Here is a 24,310-nt window from a genome sequence, read left to right as displayed (position 1 = left end):
GTAGAGAGAATTCTCTAGAACCAGTTAACAGGGTTACTAGGTAGTTAACAGGTCTGTTGGATGAACAACCATTGGGTTGATGTACACATAGGGAGTACAGGTGTTAGTCAAAGGAAACAAGAAATTACTAGCTTTCTCCATGGCTTGAAGCAATACTGGAGTAATGTGCCCTGGTTGAAGGTTGAAAACATAGGATAGATCTTGGGTATCAGAGACAAACACTAAGAACATCTTTCTTTTCAAAACAATCACATATATTGACCATACCTGCTCTTCAAATCTGTTCTACAAATATCTCAAGTTGTCCAGCTTGCCTAGGGCTTCAGTGTCTTCTTAAGAACTGTCCTACACTGGGTAGGAAAGTGCTCATTCCCATCCATAGCTGATCAGAAGATTGTCAGTAATCCTGTGAAACTTGCACTGGGAGAAGACAGTTTGATCACACCAAACTGCTAGGCTTGAAGGCTGAAAGCTCTGAGCCCAGAACTTACAAAGCATCAGTCATATGAAAGTTCATGGATGCCTTTCTGATTTATTCCAGGGATCAGCTCCTGCCAAAAAAATAGGTAGCCTGTAAAATACTTAGCTAATAGGCAGTTGGTGCTTGCATAGCCATTCACTGTGTTGGAAAATAATTGTCCTACTTTATGCTCTGGTTTCCAACTGCAATGTCCAGTTCAAGCTCTCTAGCTGGATAATTTTTCCTGGTGGTTCCTGGAGCCAGTTGTAGTCAGCAGAAGGCCCCTTTGGCAGCAGTGAGCTTCCCACCACAGCAGACTGTGGGCTGTGGGGACAGTGAAGCGGTTGTCCATGAGGGGGAGACGCATGACTACAGCCAGCAGTCCCAGCCACTGGGATTCAGCTGGGCTGAAACCACAGACTGCAGCCTACTCAGCCCACTGTCACCAGCGTGGCCCAGGGTAAAACTCTGGCCTCTGACCACTGCGCTTCCCTCCCTGCCTAATCACTGAGAAAATAAAATGCAAATGGTGGCATCAACCTGCTGGCTGGTCAGGAAAAGAGACAGGGATCAATGGGTACAGCTAGAGCTGCACTGTTGCAGGAAGGGGTTCAAAGCACCGTGACTGAGTTGTGTTTGAATTCAAAGAACATGGGGCATCTGTGCCCGCCTGGACTCCTTTGTAGCCCGGGCACAGCCAGAGAAATGTGTTTGTAAGGGCTGGAACATCTGGGTGTCCCTGCATATGTTTGCCTGTATGGGGCCATGTGTGCGTCTCCTCATGGTGACTAGGAGCGGACAGTGGAAAGAAGCAGCTCGTGGGTAGGGATGACAGAGGTGGATGGCAGCTGTTTCTGTGTGGGAGACAGACATCCCTGTTCGTACATCTGTTGGTGGGGGATGTGGGCATAAGTTGCTTTCTGAGGGGACAGATGGGATGTGCGTGTGAAGAGACAAGTGGTAAGGGTGGATATGGAGTAGTTTCAAGGTTGTGAAATGAGTACCAGAGGCAATATACAGCTATGTTCCTGATTGTATCTTGAACCGTAACTCCAAAGGGGACTGTTCCACAGAAAGCCTCAAGGAAGATTACACTTCCCGAGGAATTAAAAGAAAGACACACCAAGCATACAGCTCAGTTAAGACTCTCCTTCTCTCCTTCACAGGATAAAAGCGTCTTGCTTTGTGAGTAAGCTAAGCAAGGTGGCCCTTTCCTTCAGGGCAGCATGCATTTGGAAAGATCAGAACAAGACCATAGACCCATCCCTCTCTTATCTTTCTCTACCTCTCTCTCCTCTCCACCTTTTCACACACATGCAAAAGGGTCTTCCCCAATTCTGATTCTGTTTCTAAGGATGTGTTTGAAATTTACCTCTGGGGAAATGTGCAATGAAGGTATGTGTGAATGAGGACTTTGGTGTATTGGGGAAGGCTGTGTTTCTGTACATGTTGAAACAAAGTTCATTAGTAGTCACCTGGAGCTCAGAGAAGTAACCTGTTGGTAAAATTTCAATGAACAGGGAAAGGATAGCAGGTAATTCGATGCTTCCATCAGGCAGTGCTGGGAAACCAGCGTGCGTGACTCATTGGCACTCTGCCTATACTTTAGAGGGAGTCACCACCCAGCTAGCCATGTAAATATACAGATTCCATAGAACAAGCTCCATTTGTGTTATCTATTACAAACCTGTACCACAGGTGATGAAAACATTCTTGGAGGATTGCATCCTACAGGGTAAGACTTGCAGCACTCTTCCAACATTTTCTGGGCTTCAGCTGCTCATGATGCCCATAATGGGACCACTGCAATAAATGTGTTTCCTCTTAGTTACTCTTTCACACCTTCCAGCAATAAATTTCTTTATTTTGGGTTTGTCCCTGCTATAGGTTTTACATGTTTTATCTTACATTACCTGAGTTAGCATGTAAGAAAGTGTTAATCTAGTTAAACTCAGAAATATATATTTCTAGGCTATGCCCTACAAAAATCCACCTGCATTTGCTGGAAGTCTAAATCAATATCGTTCTGTAACTGGGGAGTTACAGAACGAAGAAGTACATTGTACTCTATGTGAACGTTTAAAGGCTCATCTACACCCAGAAGTGAATTCAGGTTGTGAGTGTGAAATTTAAGCTCAACAGCTGCTTCTGAATAACTCCATGGTTAGTCAAGTTCTAAGATAGCATCCTTTCCTGTGGCTTCTACCTCAGCCAGGAGGTGAACAAGCACACTCGCAAGAAGAGAGCAGCTTTTGCCCTCTTGAGAGATGGGATTTGGACAGTATTTGGTTTCTGCTTCAAACAAAGGTCAGATGTTATGGCTTTTAGCTATCAAATACAGACCTCATAAATCCAATGGAGACATTTAACCAGTTTTCCCAGTATGCTGTATTTGAGGTAAACCTGTAGTACCACTAGATGCTGAGATTTGTGAATTAATAATGATAATGATAAACTGATGTCTTAGGGGAATAAAATAGATAGTGTGTAGTCAGCTGAGTAAAAAAAAAATGCTCCTTAGGTGCAAAGGCTGCAGCAGAAATACCTAAGAAATGCTTTGGAAGAATGTTGAAACATCTCTGTGTGTCCTCTCTTTACCGTTCCCAACACTTTCCCACATGGTCCTAGCACATAAGTGGTATGCACAAAATTAAACTGCAAGATAGAAGCAAAAAAAAAGTCCAGTGACACCATCTTGGCAAAAAATAAACTTTATCTTTTATTAGGTAAGAAAAACATGGTGGTAATGAAGATGGACATAGTGGGGGTCTTTCCTGGATTTGTACATTAAAAGTTAGAAAATATTTATGCAGTTCATCATTTGCAGCTCCTGTGAGAAGTACAAAACTATTTCTTCCAATCATTTCTCAAATAATTTGCTGTCTTATTTTACATGACTGAATTGCTAAATGGATGATGCAGATAACTCTGTAGAATAGGTTTTCTTTTCTGTCTGTTGATATTTCCATGTTCTCTCACTTAGATCCCCCAACCTCTTGAGTAACTTTCCTTCCTTTTTGCTGTTTACTAAATATACTCCACAAATATTTGACACAAGCTGTTCTTCTTTGTTTAATCCCATTCTTTGTCTTACGAAGTGCATATGATTTTTTTCTTTGATCTTTTTCTTTTCTTTTTTTTTTTTTAATCATTCTTTTTTTAGTTTTCTGACTTCCCTCAATTTCATCCACATCTTCGTAGCACTAGAAAGCCCAGGAGTAAAGGTGACATTCCAAAAACAGGGTGACGTCTTTCATCTCTTTGTCTGATACCACCTTGCATTTGTATGTGCTTTCTGTAATTATATGGATTTCTTGCACTCTCTAGTTGTCTCTTCTCTTTCTCTCTTCTGCTGTAAAAGAACCTCTGTGTAATTAAACTAGGACTAATTTATTGTTTAAATTGTGGATAGCTAATTCTCAATATTATGCCTGACCAACTTCCTCCCTGATATTTAACATAGGTGCTTTGAATTGATTTTCCCTAGACCTTTTATCTTGGGCTTTTCCACTCTGAGTCTCTTCTGCCCATTTTCTAACCACTCTCTGTCCTTCTGTATAAAATTTGTTTTCTGTCCTTTCTATCCATTTGCAGCCCATTCCTTCTCTACCACTTTTTTTTTTTTTTTCCCACAGCTGTACCCCTTAATGCTCTCAGACTACTCAATGACACAACTGAAGAGTGGTAGGTCACCAGACACTAATCCAGCCTTCTCAGTCGTAATTTACCAGGTTCCTGTTTTATGGCTTATCTCCAGTTTTCAGGCCAGGTTTGTTTTGCAGAGAAGATGGGGGACATGTGTAAGCTGAATCTACACATGTGTGGGAATAATGCATGCGTGTGTGTGTGTGTGTGTGTGTGTGTGAATGGAAGAGGAGGGGTCAATATGTGACTGCAGTGTGAGAACACTGCATCTTATTTCTTTGTCCTCCTCTTTCTGACCTTCCTAGCACTGTCCTTGCCCTCCCTTTAGGCCATGTAAGACTGCCTTATAATAGCTCTTTGTTGCACTGACCAACTCATTGCCCCTCTTGGAATTTTTCTACAAACTTCTGCATGCTTTCCTGTCAGGGAGTCAGGAATCTTGTCATCACATCAGTGTGCTGAGTAATTCCCTCTCCAGCTCAGTTGTGCCACTCACACAAGCAGCATCTGTTCATGGGCCAGGCTCCCTCATGGTGCTCCAACCTTGTCCTTCCTGACCACCACGGACCCCACCAACTTGCCTTCTACTTTCAGTTCGCTCTTAAGTACCGATTTCTTTTGTAACATGGGGAAATAAGCTCACTTATACTGGAAGAAGTGGGATCCCTCAAGGCGTTGGACAAAATAGAATTTTTTTTTTTTTTTCAAAAAAAAAAAAAAGGAAAATAAATTTTCTTATGATGAGGAATGCATGTTATCAAAACATCTCCTGTTCACAGTGACTACCTAGCAGCTTCTTCAGACTTATAGAAAGCTGAAAGCAGCTGTAGTCAAAAAGTCCTTGGCATTAGTACCAGTGAGGGCTATCAAGTTTTTGAACCTGATGGCCCTAAGGCCCAGAAAGCAGAATTTTCAAAACAGAGTTGACATTTCTTCTCAGAAGTGAATGGAAGTTTTAACATCGACAGTAATAGACGTGTAATTAATCCGGTGTTATGAGGATCTGAAAGTCCTACAAAACTAGAACTCTTTTAAATATTCTCAACCTTGTAAATAAGAATATGAATAGTGATACTTTACAAGTCTGTGTGTTAAAAAAGAGTAACCCTTTCTACTTGGGCATGTATGGTGAGTACCACCATCTGCCAAACACATCCTTCAGTTCTTCTGTGTAGCACCTGCACATAAAGCAGCCTGCATGAAGCAGGCTTTGCATGCCAGTGCTTGATGCCATACCCTGGCCCTACTTTATTTATTACTATAGGTGCCACGTGAAAGCCCTGGACAGACTGTGTACTGATGATATAGAGCGGCTGGTATAGTCTGGTTGTTTCTGTTAGCAGGCATGATTTGCAACAGATAATTTTATGTAGCTAGACTCTTTCTGAGAGATGACAAATATCTCACCATATCGGAACACCTTTAGGAAGTATTGCCTTAGTACGTCTTTCCTCCTGGATGGTCTCTATATGTACTTAGGAAAAATGTCAAATCAATTTTATAATACAAAAGCTAGTCATGAGGCAGTTTGGACAGAGACTTTATTTTTCTGCTGAGAGATTGCATTTTCTGTATACAAACCACCTTTAAAAAGTTGAAACACTCAAGAACATTGTTTAGCTTTTGTGTTGAAAGAGTAACAATTACAGGCTCTGAGAAAAGCAGAACAACCTAAATACTACTACAAGATAAGTTGGTTTCATTGTTGTTTTTTTTTTTTAACAAAGTAAAAGCAAACGAAACCTTCATGGAGTTAAATCTTGCCCTGGGAAACTAAAACTTCTTTTCACATCTGCTAGGATAGGGAGTGGTCTCCCTTGGAGGAGTTTGCTTTTTGGGAAAATAGATACGTTTTCGAAGTCCAGTAAAATATTCTGATTTTTCTGATTTTCTTCTGTCTTCCTTCTACTAGGAAACCTTCTTGTTCATTTTAGTTTTTTACTCATAGTTTGTCCTCATTTACCTCATTCCTCTGACGTAAAAGCTGGTGACTTTTCAGGTTTTGCTGTCCTTTGAACCACCATTAAGCAAATCTGATTGGCAAAGTTGTTCCTTGGTGAGTTCATTTGTTTACCTTAATCTTTGCCTGTCTCTGGTCAGATTGTGCTTTTACTGTTTCAGCCTCTGATGACAGGTTTGACACCAGCACCTCCACTGAACTCAATGTGGTTGCAGACCAAATTCTGACCTTAGCTGCACCCAGGCAATCCTACTAAAATTAGTGAGACAGTAACCAAACCTTAAATTTGTGTGTTGGTGTTTGGTTTTTTTAAAGCTATGGATGCACATCCAAAGCATTTTAGTATGTTGAATCACAGAAAGCAGAGAGGGGAAGAGAATATGCCTATATTAGTTGCCTGGTATACTTGATTGGAAAAATTGTAGCAAATCCATTCCTTTGCTGGAATTTGCCAGTTCCTCAGCAACAAACCATTCCCCTGTTTGTTCTACTAAATTTCAGCTAAGTTCCCATGGACACTGAAGTTTAAAAACCTGTCAGGCTTCTCCCTTGCTCAAAACCCTGTCTCCTTTTTGACCCATCTGTTGACAGCTACAGGCACCGTCCATCCACAGACCAGGAAACTGGTACTTGCAGCTACTACAGTGAAGCCAGCAAAGCCTGTTGACCGGAAGCAACCCAGGGCATGATACTGTCCCCTCACAGGGGACTCTGAAAGCTGTTGGTCTTGGGAGGTTGAGTGGAATTCCTCAGAGCAGGAGAATTAAAACCAACAAAATCCATCTTCTAGTTCAGTCTAATATCTCCTAATATGGTCTGTGGTCCTAAGATCCCAGCCAGCCAGATAGCATATTCTTCAAAGCTCTGTCATGTCTAATTTTAGATTCATCAAGTGCTGGGCTTCCATCACTCCACTTAAAATCTTCATACCATCCCCCATCTAACTTGAGTGCCACTCGTTACTACAGTATTGAGTGCTTTTCCATGTAAAAGTTGTTAGCAACAACACAGTCCTCGGTGGCAGTAGGATGGCTGGCAAGAGATGTTTTTAGAATAGAGGTTTGGTTTCAATTTTATTTTTTTATTAGTTAACTCTAGTGGTCATTTTTAATGATGGTATTCTTTGAGGAATAAGTGAAAATAAAGGGTATCGTTGCTGAAAATAATGGAGATATTTTAATAAGCTGTTCTTGGAGAATAGCTCTTTTTCAAGAGAAAGGTTTAGCAGCGTCTCCCAAAGATAACTGAGGTATGTTTATAGCCTGGCATCAGCTTGGACAGAGAACCAGAAAATAACTTTACACAAATTGGCATGCCTATACACTACAACACCATGCTTAAGGAGAGTCTCTTGATCCTCCAATCAGTTAGCAAAACTGCTCCAGATTAACTGGCTTTATTCCTGTTTGGATGGCATTGCAAAGCTCTACAGAAGCAAATTGCCCAAAGACACTGTAGATTGGTGTTAAGACATTCCCATATGTAAAGAGGTTCAGGTGGAGTGAGCCAGCACCCTGCAGTGCCTGCAGTGCCTGCAGCGTGAGCACAGGCTGTGCCATGCAGAAGACAGCCACCTGCTCTGCCACGTCCCTGCAATCACACTGAGGGTCCTCTCAGGTATTCAGATTGTTTGGTGGGACACATGAATTACATTACAGCCTTTTTCCAGTTCCCTCAGGACAACATGCTTTTTTAGAATTACCAGAGTCAGAAATCTCCTTGGCCCTGTAAGGGAACTGGTCCAAATCATTGACAAGAGAAATGTACAGACAACTTACTATTTAAGATATTCAAATACGTGCGCACACGGGTACCTTGTGTACATAAAGCCCTCCTTCAGCCAGGTCCATAAATTTCATTATTTTAATTTTTATTCATAAATATCCCATGAGACTTGTTTACTCTAATTGCTTTATGAATTTTCTTCAGATTAACTGATGTTTTTTAGTAACACATGGAAACTTATAGACTACAAAGTAGCATCCAAAATGACTTCCTGGTTACCTGGCAGGTTTCCATTGATGGATTTCACTTTGTTTTTTTCTGTCTTTTCCCATCCATCAGCTTCTATCATCCTCCTGCTGAATTTTCTTGAATAGTCAGTTGCTAGCTCTGGAGATAACTAGCTTAACAGAGGACTAATTCTGACCCCGCTTACATGGAAGAAATCTAATGAACCCCCAGGGAATAACTTCATCTTGAGCAGTGAAAATTTAGAGCAGAGTCAAGACATGAAAACTCAACAGAGAAACTGTTGCAAACAACCAGGGAAATGAGAGTGGTTGTTTCAGCACAAAAATTTTCGTAACGTAGAAACAGTTTTCCAAACCTGAATTAGCAAAATTCTGCTCTGACCTCTCTACTTCTAGATGGTTTCAAACGTTATCTAACCACAAGTCTTATACCACTTTTGTTTGCTTGTTGCTTGCTTGTTTTGTTTGCTTTTTTTGCAACTATGTGCTGATGTGATGACTCTGACTTTTTCAATTTTTCCATCTGTGAATTTCATCCAGATGAATTCTCTTGGGTAAAACCTGAAAAATTAAACGCAGCATTTTACCTCTGATCTGAGGCAAATAGTCATAGGTGCCATCACCAGCCTTCCACAGGATTGTGGTCCAGAATAAAGGACTTGAAAATAATCTCAAAGATCCTTCAAAAAGCCATGAAATGTTTTAGCAATTTCATTTTTTCCTTCCTTTTTCTTACTGAAAAGGAACAGATGGGAACAGAAGTAAACTCTGCCATCTGGAAAGACTGCAAGATTAGCATGAAAAGGGCCAGGTGTCAAGTTTGTTCAGCACCAGCCTATCTTTGAGAAGTATCAACATCAAAACCTACTCTCAACAAAGGATAAATTATGCTAAAGAAAAATTATTTTGGAAAGTCATTTTTTCAGTGTCTTTTTTCATCGAACTGTTCAACTATCTTGAAAACTACAGAGTTATGCACAGAAACACAAAAGAAATTAGTCTGAAGTTTTATCTCTTATAGCACAGGAAATTCTGTGCCTTGGTCTTTCCTACACTATATTTAAGACTTCAGTCTGGATTCCAGTTAAAGTTCATTCACTGTGTCATAATCTTTTAATATTATGCTAATTAGATTTTATTTATGGGTAATTTGGACCACCTTCTTATAACAATTTGACATGGCAATATAGCACCTGTAAATCATCTTCAAGTGGGAAATCAGAAGTTTAAAATCCATCATAGCTCTCTTCAGTCTCTCAGTGGTGTCTGATCCACTGACTTTTCTGCTTTAGATATTGGATATTATGTGTATATTCTATATACATCTACACGTATATATGTGCACTGACTGTACATAGAACAAGACTGGAGATGTCCTGTTCCTTATCTGAGTGGATTTTCTATTTGGTTTTTTACATTACAATTAAAAGAATTCACAATGCCTTTGGTCTTAATCTTATGATTACATAAGCAGGTATTCTTGCTTTAAATTTTCCACTGAAGGACATTTGAGCAAATAATATACCTTCTCTGTACTAATGAAGCTGGTAATACAGACCCCCATATATAGTCTCCCCAGAATAATAAATATTAATAAATATTATAAATAAATAATAATTTAAAAAAACCAAAACCCTGAGTCAGTCTTGGACCTTTGATCTAAGTTCTAGGAAATCACCATCATTGGTGGTGTGAGTTCAATTTTTTAAAGCTTTTTTTTGTGTTTCGATCTTCCTACACTCCTTTGACATAAACATATTGCACCTCTGTCTCAGATCTTCCACTTGTGTGTACAGTATCTCTTAACTTAAAATTAGGTACAACCTTGGAGTAAAACACTGTCACATAAAACCATAACACTCCTTGATGTTTTCCCATCATTTCAAGTTTCACTTAAACTTGGGCACAAAAGGAAAATGTGTAAGTCAGAAAGCTTTAATTTGGATTGAAGGTAATGTTCCAGCTCATATATTAAAAAAGCTGCTCAACAGTTCCAATCAATACTTATTTTCTTCAACCATGAAGAATGCATACACACTGAGTTTCTTGGAAAATATCCTCAGCCCTGTTTTGTCATCTTCTGCAGAACAATTTTGCTTCTTAGTTAAAAAACAATTCTTTCCAAAAGCTGGAGCTATGTAAGTCAGTACTTTTTTTTCCCATGCATAATGCAATCCTTTATGCTTTTTTTACAAGTCAGCTCTGATTACCTTTTGTCAATTTTTGCTTGTAGTCCTCAATTTTCTCCTGTGTCTGCATGTTCCTACGGGTTTGTAGTTTGGTAACCCAGTCAGCTACAGCCTTCCTTTGCTTTCCCTCAAAAACATGCAATTTGTTTTGTTTCTGCTGTGCAGCCTAGCAATTTTTCATAGCTTTTTTTTTTTCTTCCCCTAAATATACATCAGGAGTTTGCAATATTTTTTTTCTCAGTTTGACACCTTTGTGCCCCATCACCATCTGAGCAGATAGGGTCCACAAGCTCCCCTGAAATTGCTTGTTTTATTGAAAAATTCTCAAATATGTTGTGTAAAGTTTTGTCCCCATTTATTTTTCCTTTATGTGGTACTGATACCTTTCAAAATTTCTTTACCACAGTCTGGTAACTCCCTTCCTCTTCATCTCTTAATGCCATGGTATGAAGTAAATCCAGGACCTCTGACCAATCCCCCAAGACATAAAAGACATAATTATTGTTGCTCATGCTATTTTCCAGTAGCATTACTTATCTATGTGAGAAGACAAATTCTTATTTGATTCTCTTCTGCTTGACTTCAGGTCAGGTTAGTCTCTCTGAGGACCTTTGGCATCTCTATTTTCTTACTCATCATCTTCTTTCTTCTCTTGATACCCTACATATACTCTTCTTTTTCTCATCTTTCTCCTGCTACAAAGCACTTGATGATGGTTAGACAGAACTCAGAAAGAAAAAAGAATTAAGGAAAAAGGCATCTCCTCATCCCTCTCTCCAAAAGACATAAATTGAAACTAGATTTTAATGGTAAAAAACAGTATTTTCGAAAGTGTTTAGAGGCACAGAAGAAGAATGGCTGCATCAAACTTCCAAACTACATCTCCATTAGTGCACCATATAAGCCTACAGTCATGATTCACCATAACAGTTTGATCTGAGGGATTTTAATAAACCAGCTGTTGAAGATGTTATCCTTCAGGGGGCTCAGCACAGAAGGAAAAGCCATGTCTGTGAATAAAATTGCTATAATATAATGTTGTACAAAGAGAATTGCTATGTAATTCGCTATTGAGTTTAGGGAAACAAAATGTGTTGAGTTTGTTAAGAAAATATAAAGGAAATATCTCACTTGATGCAAATCACATGGAATAAAATGGAAATTTTTACTGTTAGCAATTAAGGTTTTAATGGTGAAAATGAGAAAAATATTGCCAAATCATAAATATCCAACGGAGAACATAAATTGTACAGAATATTTTGCATGACCACAATGAGAAATTTTCAGCCAGTTCTATTTCTAGTATTGCTGACTGCACCTGGCTACCACACCTTAACACTTAGTGCATAGTTTTCAGTCTGTATTAATCCACAATTTGATTTGAGAGAAATAGGCAAAACCACACCACATCATTGCTGTGCAGCGTGGTTGTATCACTGCAAATAAATTCCCTGCTGTGTCTGGTTCTAGTTGTGAAGGAAAGTGAAAGAGCTTCTCAACATCAGAACCATAAACTTATCTCCTATGTCTGTCACCTGTGCTATTTTCTTTGGTGATGGGGACAGAAAACAGAGGGCATGGAAAATTCCCCCCTCTCGTTGCTCTTGCATTGAAGAGTGCTGTAGATGATACTGGCATCAGCCATATCACCAGTGTGTTGTCTCACCATATTCAGAACACCTGGAGACAATCTGGTAGTGAAAATAGCAATGACTGTTGGCACTGCTAGAATCGCTTCCCTTCTCCCCTGTATTAGGGCTCTTCTGTGCTTTTCAAGAAAATAGGCTTTTTTCTGAGAGATTTAACTGTCTTTGGAATCACTGATACCATTTCAGTAAAAAGTGAAAGAACAGATTAACGGTTCATATCAACAGCACATTGGTGCAACATCACAATTTGTATCACAAATCCTAAACGTAGAGTTCTAAGAATTAATATAAAAAATGCCTCTTTCACAATTCCTCTCCAACTGAATGGGTGTTCTCACGATTCTTTCTTTAACTCATTTATGACTTCCTTTATTTCTTGGCAGAGCCAAATTTTAAAGACATTACCTCCTTCTTTTATAAGGGTGATTGCAGTAATGGTTTTATAGCAGACACAGTTCCTACTGGTACTCCCATCTTGGTTTGCTTTTCAGCCATTTCCATATTTCATTTATGTCCCTAATTTCATATTTCACCTAAGAATGCAAGCAGGCAAAAGATTTTATGCATGCAGACACTGCCTCATCTAGAAAGGAAAGGCTTGCTAGGTTTCAAACTCAGTGTCCCACTATAATATACATTAGAGAAGTGGAATTTGCAATTAAGAAAGGAAGTGAAAAATTTAGACTATGTCTCACTGACAAAAACAAAGAAACAACCTTTTCAAAATTATTCTAACCAATTAAGGGAAAGACATCTCTCAGTAGCACAGGCTTGATACGTCCAGCTGTCCTGAATTAAATGATATTTAAATCTGTATTCTGAATACATGACCTTGATGTTATTCAACAGCTTTCAAAACAGAAGACACGTAAAACTTCATCAGATGATGATTTAACTGTTTTGTTTACTTGCCTTCTTGTTTCATGAAAGGCTTTAAGTAATTCTGACCCTTGCTATGTGCCCTCCTAAATGTCATCGTTCATACAAATTTAGTATAATGGTTATGTCTTCACTACAGAATTAGAGTAATTCATCCATAATTAAAATCGTGTCAACTTTTCTTCAAACTTGTTCTTGGCAATATCTAATTCCCATAGGGTCAAAGTTCTTGTTCATGGAAAAAAAAATTTTAAATGTTTTATTGTAAAGCCTAAAGTGTAAATTTAAAGTAAGCTTTGAATTTGCCAGCATGTCCATTTGTGCATAATCTGCTTCTTGTATATGAGTGTCCAGTTTTGAGTTTAAGATAAGCTATTTTCCAAGTAACAAAGACTAAACCAAAACAAGTTGTTTGTTGGCAGTTACCTGAATGAAGTCTGCTTTCTTGTCCTGTGCCTGTACTCCTTCCTTGAGCTTCACTCCCTTTCATTCTGCAATACCTCAGCTTCCTCCTACTCTCCTGCTATCACTTCCCTGTCCTGTAAGCACCTACACAGTGTTTTATCTCTTTTCAATGTTCTTTGACTACTAGCTTGGCAGGAGTCAGCATGTGCTTTAGCTACTTGAGAGCACTGCCTATGCTAATGCACAGCCTAAAAGCTCCTGAGCTTGCAACACTTCACTCTTTATGAATGAGACATTCACTAACCTGAGTGTCTTCTTCTGCCAACTAGCATGAAACTTGAGGGAACTTAATATTTTTGAGAATTTTGCACCTCTATATATTTGGTTAAAATAAACTTGCAAATTTAGAAATTGCTAGGAGGGGATTAGCAGGCAATGTGGTCATACAAAATTTTTCTTAGTAAAACAGGCTAAAAAGTCACAGTGGGAGTGCACAGGGGCAATTGCAGGGTAAAACAGTACCTCTATTGCTAACAAATATTTCTGTTCCACTAATTACTTTTATGTTTATTCTGTGATCAAACATTTTTTTTTACAATTACTTAGGAGCAAAACTGGGGGTCAGCCCAGGCTGTGTCCGAATTGGGAAATTCTGGAGAAGCAGCAATGTCTTAATTCTTTTTTGTTTTCTGATGCTTAGTTGCCCCAAAATAGTTCAAAGGTGACTTTGCTCTCTAGTTCACAAACAGGGCCAATATGTTCTTCTGTTTCATTTTTTAATTGTACGTAACGGTACTGGAAGCACTTGACTAAGATCTTCAGTGTTGATAGCCCAGTTCATACAGTTGTCTTATTTAGAGCCTCTGTAAACCCAGCAAATTCAAAGATTTATAGTGGTGCTGGGTATTTCTCTAGGTCCTGGTACTGGAAAATAAATATATCTGTCTGACTGCCTGATCACTACAGCTGTTTCAGAGGGGTCAGCAGTCTCTGAGAGTTCATAATCATGCTATTGGAGAAAACTGGAACCAAAGCTTTCTGGCTTTTTGCCCCACAACAAGTAGGAGCTTGCACTAGCACACAGCTTTAAGTTAGCAAATTCCTTTTATCACATGATTGTAGAGGGGCGGGCATTGAAAAATGCAACCCTTCTCACTGGGCATGGGCATGCATTTTTTCCCAATCATATGCGTCCCAAAGAAGAAGGTACTACCTGAGAGGCAGCACATTGTATCATATTATAGTGTGAGATCTTGTCATGGGACTTTATTTGTCAAACTAACAGCAGTTAAGTATTCCATATAACTGGGTGAGAGTATTCAAGTTATGGGCTGAAGATACCAGCTGATAGACAGTTTCTGCCACAGAAGCAGCCCTGGCTTCTTTAAAAAGAGTTGGATCAGCTTGTTCATGTGTTTTTAAATCCCTAAGTTCTACCAGTATCAACTCACTGGGATATGTATTTTCATGTTGAACTCTTCCATTACAAATATTTTGGGCTGGGAATTTGTCAGGCTGTGGTCTACCAATGCCATGTCCACACAAATGCATTCACATCCAAACCACTTTGAGTGAATGTTTTAAGGAAGATCTCATGAGCTTTTATTAGTAATGCATAGCTAGAACCTAGGTACTGCATGTTTTAATGCTCTTCCATTGGCTTTGATTAGTAACACATTGCTAAAACATAGCACAGCCTTCTGTCATTCACTCACTCGTTCATTAATTAATTCATTTATTAATTAAATCATTCTTGTTTCTATTATTCTTTGGGTTAGGCTAATTAATTTTCTTTATACTTTTCAATTAATTTGTTATATACTCAGTGTTTGGGGTATGAGCTGATTCACTCAGATGAACAGAAAAAATTTTAGTGATTTCAGTAGGAACAGACTTCATCTTTCATGTATGAGTTGCAAAGTTCTCTTTGGCCTCCATCTCTAGATAATTGAATATAACTTTTGTGGACTCATTGATATGATCCTTCTTGCTTTTTAGATATAAAAATGCTCTTTATATTGACCTGAGTAGTTTCAGGTTACAGGTGATTCATCTACTTAAAAAAAAGAAAAAAACAAAAACAAAAACAAAAACGACCAAAAATTAACAAGTACAGTCTGAGAGAATAGAAACATTTTTTCTTGAACAGAAAAAAAATTGCCTACCAAAATTGTTTTGACAGTGTTCAGTACCCCTTTTTGTTTTGCTTTCCATAATCATTCCTTCAAGTTCATTCACTTTTAAAGGAATTTCAGACTTTGAGCCCAGAGTGGTTATCGCAAATTTGTAAAAATGACTATCTGCATGGGGAATTCTTGAAAGCAGAATGTCTGTTGGAGAGGATGGGAGGCACTCATTCCACACCTAGCAGCACAGCCTGACATTTAAGTAGTATGTATACAGCAAAAGCAAGGGATAGGGTGAGCAGGGCCGTCACTTCAGAGAGGCACCAAAAAGGATGCATGTTAGAGCTGTTGCTCTTCTCCAAAAGGAGGGCCTGCAGATCTCTGGGGATGCAGGAGTCTTTGCTGGCAGCAGCTGGGAGGAGCCCAAAGAGGGAAGGGAGGGTGAAGGCTTGCCAAAACAGGCTCCAAAGTGTCTTGCTGTGACTCTAACCAAGTGCTTACGACAAACTGTCCAGGAATGAGTTCCAGCTCAAAAAAAGCAGTCACTTAGTGGAGGTTTTTTGGCATGCCTGCCTGAATAACAAATACACCGGGGTGGGGGCAGGGGTGTCATAATCGACTTAAAACCAGTTCTCACAGGCTGAAGCTGACCCCTTACAGAGAACCAGCGATGGGCACCTCCACCTCATTGATTGCACTTATAGTCTATTATTCCAAAAGTTTAGCCTGAGTCCAGCCTCCTTACCAGTCTTCTAACAGAGTGAGTTTCAGACAGAAGGAAGAAGGGAAATTCATTGAATATATTCCCTTTTTGGACATATTAATTCAGTTCTCCACACCTTAATATTCTGCATTGATCCAATGATATCTGAGCCACTTGTGGTGGTGCCAACAGTATAGAAATTTGTGTAAATATCCATGAAACATGGGTTGTTATGCATAGTTTGGCAGTTTGATGTAGGTAGGCTGCCAAAATGAGACAGGACCCTTATCAGAAGGAGACAGGAAATTCTCAAGCAAATTTGGGAGTTGACTTTTGAGTCAGGAGTGTTGACAGGCACAGATCCCTCTGTCTGGCAATTATCAATTCTCCCCCTTATAGCTGCAGAGCAAATCCAAGGATCTTCAGTTTTTGGCTGGGCAGGAGGTGTGTTCAAGACTTGGTTCTTCAGTGCCACTCTAGTTCTGCACTTCTGGTTCTGACTTCAGTCCAAAAGTGCAAGGGTCATACTTCTATATCCAGAAATCTCAGAGCAGCATCTGTTGCTCATGAAATTTCCACCCAACATTGTAGAAATTTCAACACATATCTGACAAGATTGTAATATTGTCAAATCAGATTATAAATTCAACTGTAGACTATGTTTAATCCAGACCCCAGACACTGCCTAGGAAGTATTAGAGGTGGTGCTGCAAGTCAGTAGTCTGTTTTCCCTCCCAGGTATTTGTGGGTTTTTTTTCTCCTTTTCTCCCCCATGCATCATTTGGCTCTGCCAGGTAACAAAGTAGCTGTAATCAACACTAGTTAGTACCTTGTATGGTTGCTTCAGCACCAGACAATACATTCAGACACTAGTAGGAGTACAACTGGACACAAGGTGAATGACAGTTTTTCTTGAAGTGGAAAACTTACTCGATTTTCCGCTAAATTATTCTGTCCATATCGGCAGTTTGTTATTTCCACAGACTTGGCTCATAAATATTGGATGTCTGCCTAGATGGGAAATTACATTTCCATTTTCAACACCTGCTATGTGCTAGACTTCTATGAGAGGGCTAGCTAGTTTTCTGCAAAGTTGGGATACTTACAGTTGCAATTGTTACCCATAACTACTGTTAAGAAGTGGTTAATACTCATCCCAGTTTTACCTTTCCCTCAAGATCCCTCAAGATTACTTCAGTTTGTATGAATTTGGAAGTATGTTTGGGATTCTTATTAGCCTTCCACAGTGTGTTTGTTAGTGGCTGTTTAGCAGGATGCAAGCATTTGCATTTCATAGTGCTGTATCTATAGAGGCTGCAGAGAATTCTGCATATCTACTGAGGTGTTATGTAAACAGAGGACTTCTTTTTATGATTGTAATTATACATGGTTGTACATAATTGTTCATGGAAGCTCTGAAACCATCATTATATATTTTGTTTACTAGTTCTCTAACTATTTTAGTAAGACAGACAGATTTAGGGCTAAATCTAGTCTCTTTCAGGTTAGCAAATCTGGATTTCTGCCCATACACAGCATGGGTACAGAATCAATACCATATATTGGGCTTTTCTTATGCAATGATGCATAAATATGTAAATGCTGAACTTGCCAAAACACACTGAAGTACAGTGTCCCCTCAGTGCTCTACACCATAGACATATCCTTCCCTGCCTCCTATTTACCTTTACCCTAAAGCTGAGACCAGCAAGGGCAACACAGGGGCATCCCTTCACAGTCTCAGTAGCCTTGTCTTGATAAACATATGCACACAAGCATGTATGATATCATTAACATAGCAGATGACTGCATACCTTGTAGCCTAATGCAGCCTAAGATGGTGTTTTTATTTCCTATAGCTTAGGTTCTGTCATCTTTTGTGAGTTTAGAAAGACAATTAATTCAGCAATAGATATTTATGCATAATTTGAAATAACATATGGCAGCATCTCTATACAAGCTGTGTCATCTATTAACCATAAATTTGCAAACACATTTTTATACATGAGACACTTCTCTCTCCTCTTGCAGCAGCCCTAGGGTTCTCAAAAAGAAAAAAATCCGGACAAGACTCTTAAATGGACATGAAGAGATCACCCTTCTCTTGCTCACAGATTTTTCCCTGTAAATAAATATCTGTTTGTCTATCTAGAGGCACAGAGTTAAAATGACAGATGAGCACAGTGGCAGAAGATTCCTGTACTTAATGGATTTGTTCCTGCAACTTTCAAGTATGGGTTTAGCTTACGTCTGGCGGTAGAATAAAGATGAAAATGAAATTTCCTGCCTCCCAGACTGAGTGAAACACACCTGGGAATGAACAGGACTAGGGAACACAATTGTCTGGAGTCCCTGACATGGAGACTGGGTGGCATATAGGTTTTGTTGTGGTGCTTTCCATAGGAGCACTTTTGTCTTCTCTGTTCATTCCTCTGGAGTATGCTAAAGGTTATCACTGTTCTAGTTTCATACTAGTTTCAAACATTTACGCATTAATCAGCCTAGATAGGGCACTGAACTTTTCCTTAGAACTTCTGCATATTTACTGTCTTGCATGACATATGTATATATCATTACTGGATGTTGATAAGAACAAATGAGAAGGAAATATTTAACAGACCCAAACAAGCACTATACTTAGCATATGATTTATAAGTTTAAAATGGAGTCCAAATGCTAGTGGTGGGAGCCTTGTAAACTGCATATGCAGTATTATGTTCTTCATCATCACTTAAAAATGAAAAATTAAACATTACTTCAATTTACTTAGGCTACAATGAATATCTTCAGTGCTTTATGAATTACTGAGATGCGCTTTCATGCCGAACTAAAAGCAAAAAATAAAAAACCCAAATACCCACAAGAAAACTCAAGCCTCTCCACTTTACAAGGTTTTTTGAGTCAGAGACCGACATGTGCTTATGCCATCATAGTGCAGTCTGGCCCAAGACAAGACAAAACAAAGCATTGCAGAGTACATGAAAGCAAATTAATTCACTGGGAAAGTCCTTTGTAGGTCACTTCTGGAAGGCAAAGAAAGTGATCTCCATTTTCAGCCCTCTCCAAAATATCCGCTTAGCAGCATTTCAGAAGGTTGGGTCAAGCGGTCTCTGTAGGAGATGGAACCAATGGAAACACTTTCCAGTGTCAGACTTCCCTCTAAAACAGCTAAAAAGGGGTTTTAATGTAGAATAGCAATGAAGGAGAGGAAAGGGAGTTTTCATATAAAAGGAAAGCATAAACAGAGAGAGCATTCCTTCAGAGAAAACAAAACAAAGAAATCAATTTTTCCTGCCTACTCTTAAAGTGAAAACATTAGGGCCTTGTAGACCAATGCAAATGAATTTAATGGAGACATTCCTAAGGATTTTAGTGGACTTCGGAGTTATACTGAACTTCTGGTATTTCATGGACAGGCTGCTGACATGTGGGTAGGAGGGATCCAGTCCTGTCCACTTTATTTCAGAAATAAAGCAAGCAGTTGATCACAGACCTATGGGGTCATGCCCTGCTTATCCCATGGTAAAAAAGTAGGCTTTGGTGGTGGTGACAGTTTTCTTCCTCTCTCCTCTTCACAATGACTGTGAACCAAAAAGCAGGCATACAAAGCAAGACAACACTGTTGAGGCAGATAGAAATCAAGAAGTAGAACAAGCTATGCTAGCTGGTGAAGTTATGGTGCTTGGGGAGACATGAAGCATTGCTGAGATGGAGTGTTTACAGAAAAAAATCCCACAGCTCATATTTGTATTATGTATTTATAAATTCCTGGAACTCAATTTTATAGGGTTTTTGATTAATGGCTGTACTGCAGTTCAGCTCCAAGCCTATTGAACTTACTGTACTGGAACTGAGCAAGACATACACTAGCCAAATATGAACACTACTACTGGATTGTGATTTAAAGGTGGTTCATTGCTCAAAGGCATTGCTGTTGAAGCTCTGCTTATTGTACATGTACTGCTCAAAGCTAAAGGAGGGCCTCTCAGAAGCCTTCTTAAAATCAGAGTCAGAGATGTGTTCGTCTCAGATGCTTTCATGGCAGAAAAGGTGAAGAACAATGAAAAATGCTGTGATTTCCCCATTACTTTTACAACAAAGTGGGTGCAGCTCTTGTTGATGTACAGATTCTCCTAATTATATATTTATGTCACTTCAGTCACAGTATCTTCCAGGAGCATGGCCAAACGCTTGACTTTCTTATGCTGGTAGTGTATGCCAAGTGTTCCCACACTGTGGTATTTGATGTTAGTGCTGTTTCTCCCACACTTCAGAGAAGACATCTGTGGTTATGGCTGGCAAATGCCAACTTAGTTGTTGATTACCATAATAATATAGTAAAAGCAGTCTCATTCTGTTGAGGTGGGAGTTACTTCATTAAATACAGGCCTTATGGCTATTAGGATTTGTGAGGTGAAACTTGATGCCTGTAATCTCTTGGTGTGCCAACCGGAGTCAAATGAAGGCAATGAAAAAAAAAAAAGGATGAGAAATCTGAAGATTTGCCAATGTTGAGAGAAAATTCTACAGTCCTTTGGGCTGTGGTCCTCCCAGACAATACAGCCTTCAGCTGCAAGATGGAATCACTTTAGAAGGTGCAAACACTGTTCAATCCCAGAGACAGTTTGTGAGAACAGGATCACTGGGATATTTGACCCACCCTCTTACAATCACTTCTAGTGAAAAATAAAACAGAAGATTGATAATCGTTGTTGATAATACCAGTCTTCAGAAAACACAAGGAACATTTGTACTTCCTTTGAAAGTGCAGGATTTAAGGCAACTAAATCTGTTTCGTCTCACTTCTTTCTGAGTATAGCATAAAGATGAAGCTGCATGTGAAATTTGGAAACGCTCAGACTCTCTCTGTTAAGAGAATAGTCTCTTCTTCCATACACTGTGTAACAAAAACAACAAAAAAGCCACCCACCCTTCTACACACAGAATGAATACTGGAAAACTGAATTTGCAAACAAAAATTAATACTGAGGAATTGTTTCTAAGAAAGATTTTCTCCTTTAGTAGTTTGGCTTTGTGTTTTTAAAAACACAAAGCAGTTGCAATGATACTGGCTTATTAAATAGCCCCAGTCGAAAAAAATTAAGAGGTATAGAGTTGCTGAAATTCATTTAATTACATTTTTGCAACATAATGGGCTTAGTCTGTTTTTAATGAAAATGTTACTAGTTGTTATGACTGCTTGCATTTGGATGAATGTCCTTTATTGTTAAGTCTAAAATACTATACATAGGTAATTAGCATGATCTATTTATGGCAGAATTACATCTTGGGTTTTTTTGTTTGTACTGGGTTTCTTCAGTACTCATCTTCCATTAACTACATTTTTACTTGGCTCTTCTTATTTTCTTTGAGCTTTGCAAGGCATAGTGGCTGTCTTTTCTTACTCAGGGCACTATTTCGTTTCTGTTGAAGTCCTTAGTTTCCGGATGGTTCAGATATAAAGCAGCGTTATTCTTGCTGTGCCACACTGTCTCTTGCACTGCTGTGATGATTTAGACACAGCTAATGGCTCTCATCACAGCATTGAGTTGTGTTGTGTTGAGTCACAACAAATAAGACTCTGATTTGTTATTTCAGAAGTCCCTGCTGCATGATTTAAGGGTGCGAAGTGGGTCAGCCACCAGTCACATTGCAGCAGATGGTCAAGATCCAATAGGAGTGACACACAGTTATAAAGTTGCCATTTTAATGGGAGAATACTGGGGAAAAAAGTTACAGTCTGAGTATGTAAACTCTGGAGAAAAAAAAAAAGAAAGCAGTGCTTTAGAGAGGAAAGGCAAAGACATTAAAAGACTGTCGAGGTTTTAGATTCAGATATATTCTCAGGCTTTCAAAGTCGGAATGATGTGAAGTAGTGTGAGTGTAATTGAAAGTACCAGCAGTTAGAGTTGAGCCGAAGGATTTGGATGAAGGTGTATGCAGAAGACCATTCACATTGGATAGTTAACTTATTCACAAACTGGTGATTTGTGCTATCTTGGATGTAGTCATGTCTGGTAGTATCAGGGACCAAAAGGGTGGAGGAGCTGTGAGTGACCTCACTCTTCAACTCCCAGAACTAACATCTCTTTGACACAGTACTTAGATGAATGATGTAAAGAGATGACACCCCCCACTGTTTGGTATAGCTGTGGGTATAGTGGATTTAGAGGATAAAATCTGGTGTCCAGTATCTTGACATACTGTATTATTGAAAATACGAAGGATTAGGGAATACCAGAGGGATCTTGTATTTTCAGCCTGACTCATTAAGTAATTTTGAGTAAGTATTCCCAAAGGTTTCCTCAGTGTTTCTCACAGCTTTATCAGTCCAATTCCATCTTACCAAAAGGAGACAGACAGACTCCCACTGACTTCTTTTGGAACTGGAGTGGTCCCGAAATGTGCTGCATACAGTATATACAGCTATTTGCTTAGAAGCCTGAAAATAAATAAAAACATATTAACAAAATGCATGGATGCTCATGAATTGTAATTATTTTTGCATAAATTGTATGCTTTTTATGGTTCTTGTTTATGGCTGTCAGAACATAAACCAATCACCCATACAAAAGGCATAAAAAATTAAGAAAAGCACAGGATCACAGTATCACATTATGTCATGTATCCTGTGTGAAAGGAGAACAAGGACAGAATGCCTTTGGGACCAGAGAAACTATGACCATTCAACAGTATTCATTCTTGTAATTAATTTCTGTATGTACATCTTTTAGGGTGATATCGTTTTTCTTCGCTATCATACTTCAGCAACTAGAAGCCACTATTATGTTTCTCTTATGAATTTAGTGTGAAAACTGGAGAAAAGGACTTTCTGAAACATTGCAGTGATTCTACACACTAACCAAAAAACATATTTGTTTTTTGCAGAACAAAATTATCACAGAAGGGCGTTCTACACAAACTTCACGTGCTATGGTTTATCTGTGTAGAGAACATCATACCGGATTCCAGCCTTTATCAATTCTGCATTCCAGAAAAGCTGTGTGTTTGACATCTGGACTTGTCCAGATGGTAGATCCAGAGCATAGAGGCAGTGCACACATCTTACTAATACTCCTTGAATATCTATACTTTTTAAAAATGTTGAGCTATTTTCAAAGTCCATCAAAGGACAGGGGCTCTAAAGTTTTTGTCACTTCCCAGTGTTACAGAGCTCTGAGATCTGCAAAGGCACCAAAACACTTTTGGCAACTGAAGGGGTGATCACCTTTAGACAAGTTTGAAAATCCTACCTATGATGCTGGTTTTTCCTCTTTGTTCCCACAGGTGATGACTCACTGAAAGGAATTGAACAGGTTTATTTTCTTTCTTGAACTCACATTTTGGCTATGTCATCACTGTGAGGTTTCACTATGTGTAGGAGGTGCAGATCCACAAGAAAACTTCATTGATATTATTGTGATCACCACAAATTTTTTCTCATCGATAACAAAAAGGAGTCAAAACAAATAGTTTCTAGTGCTTACACATGGTCATGTAAACAGTTTTTGGGAATTAAGATGGTCACATTTGATTTAGCTGAAATTGATTCTACATTGCCTTATGTAAAACCAGATAAGGGTCTGTGATCAAAAAGTAGTGTCTGGATAACTTTTATTAGCAAAATCAGTATCATGTTTTACATAAACAAGCCCAAATATGTGATCTACCATACAATGAGCAAAAAACATTGTTAGTATCCCTCTGGAGGTGACATGGGAGTGGGTTCACACCTTTTCCAAGCACTGTTCAGGCTACCCACAGACCACTGGATAACTGACTACATCAACCACGAGTCTACCAGGTCTGCATCTAGCAATAGCATTTACAGCTATATGCATGTAACCTTTTATTACAGATATTCTGCAGCTAGGAAAATAGTGGCAAGGAATAAACTGGTTTTCCCTAGGTTTTATTTTTAGTTTTTGTGACACAGATAAGTGAAATGTGCAGTTGAGACAAATATCTAAATATATTTTGCCCATACATGAATAAATCAAGGGAGCCTTGGGTACAAGAACTGTCTTCATCTCCCACAGCAGCTCCCACAACAAATATAGTCTCAGTTTTACAGCATACTCAACAGAATCATTGAGGCAAAGCTAATTAGTACTATCATTCCCATTTCACAGGGAGAAAAGTAGCTTTAGAAAGCTGCATTCTTTTTCACTTCAGAACCCCTAAATGCGTTCTAGCTACCCAAGGTCAAAACTACAATGAAGGTGAAACAAATAAACAAAAAACTTCAAATGTGCTACTAAGAGCCAACTTCAGCTAATAACAGCTCAAACTAAAACTAACATGTTTTTTCTTTATTGGTA

At 38.9% G+C, this 24,310-nt stretch overlaps 1 protein-coding gene across 2 annotated transcripts in view; it reads left to right on the top strand.

The window, feature by feature from the left end:
• NTF3 (neurotrophin 3) overlaps positions 1–24,310 on the top strand; it is a 51,684-nt gene that overhangs the window by 4,549 nt on the left and 22,825 nt on the right. The window contains exon 2 of one of the 2 annotated variants that reach the window (XM_064462190.1): positions 4,096–4,229. The exons of the other annotated variant lie outside the window; for it this stretch is intronic. Coding sequence (XP_064318260.1) covers positions 4,203–4,229 — 27 coding nt within the window. The 5' untranslated portion in view covers positions 4,096–4,202. The remainder of the gene's footprint in view (positions 1–4,095; positions 4,230–24,310) is intronic. 2 annotated transcript variants of the gene reach the window in all.

The sequence above is a fragment of the Phalacrocorax carbo genome, chromosome 1, assembly GCF_963921805.1.
Source record: "Phalacrocorax carbo chromosome 1, bPhaCar2.1, whole genome shotgun sequence".
In the NCBI taxonomy this organism is placed as follows: domain Eukaryota; kingdom Metazoa; phylum Chordata; class Aves; order Suliformes; family Phalacrocoracidae; genus Phalacrocorax; species Phalacrocorax carbo.
Note: the sequence above shows the minus strand (reverse complement) of the source record. Positions and strands in the feature narration are given on the sequence as shown.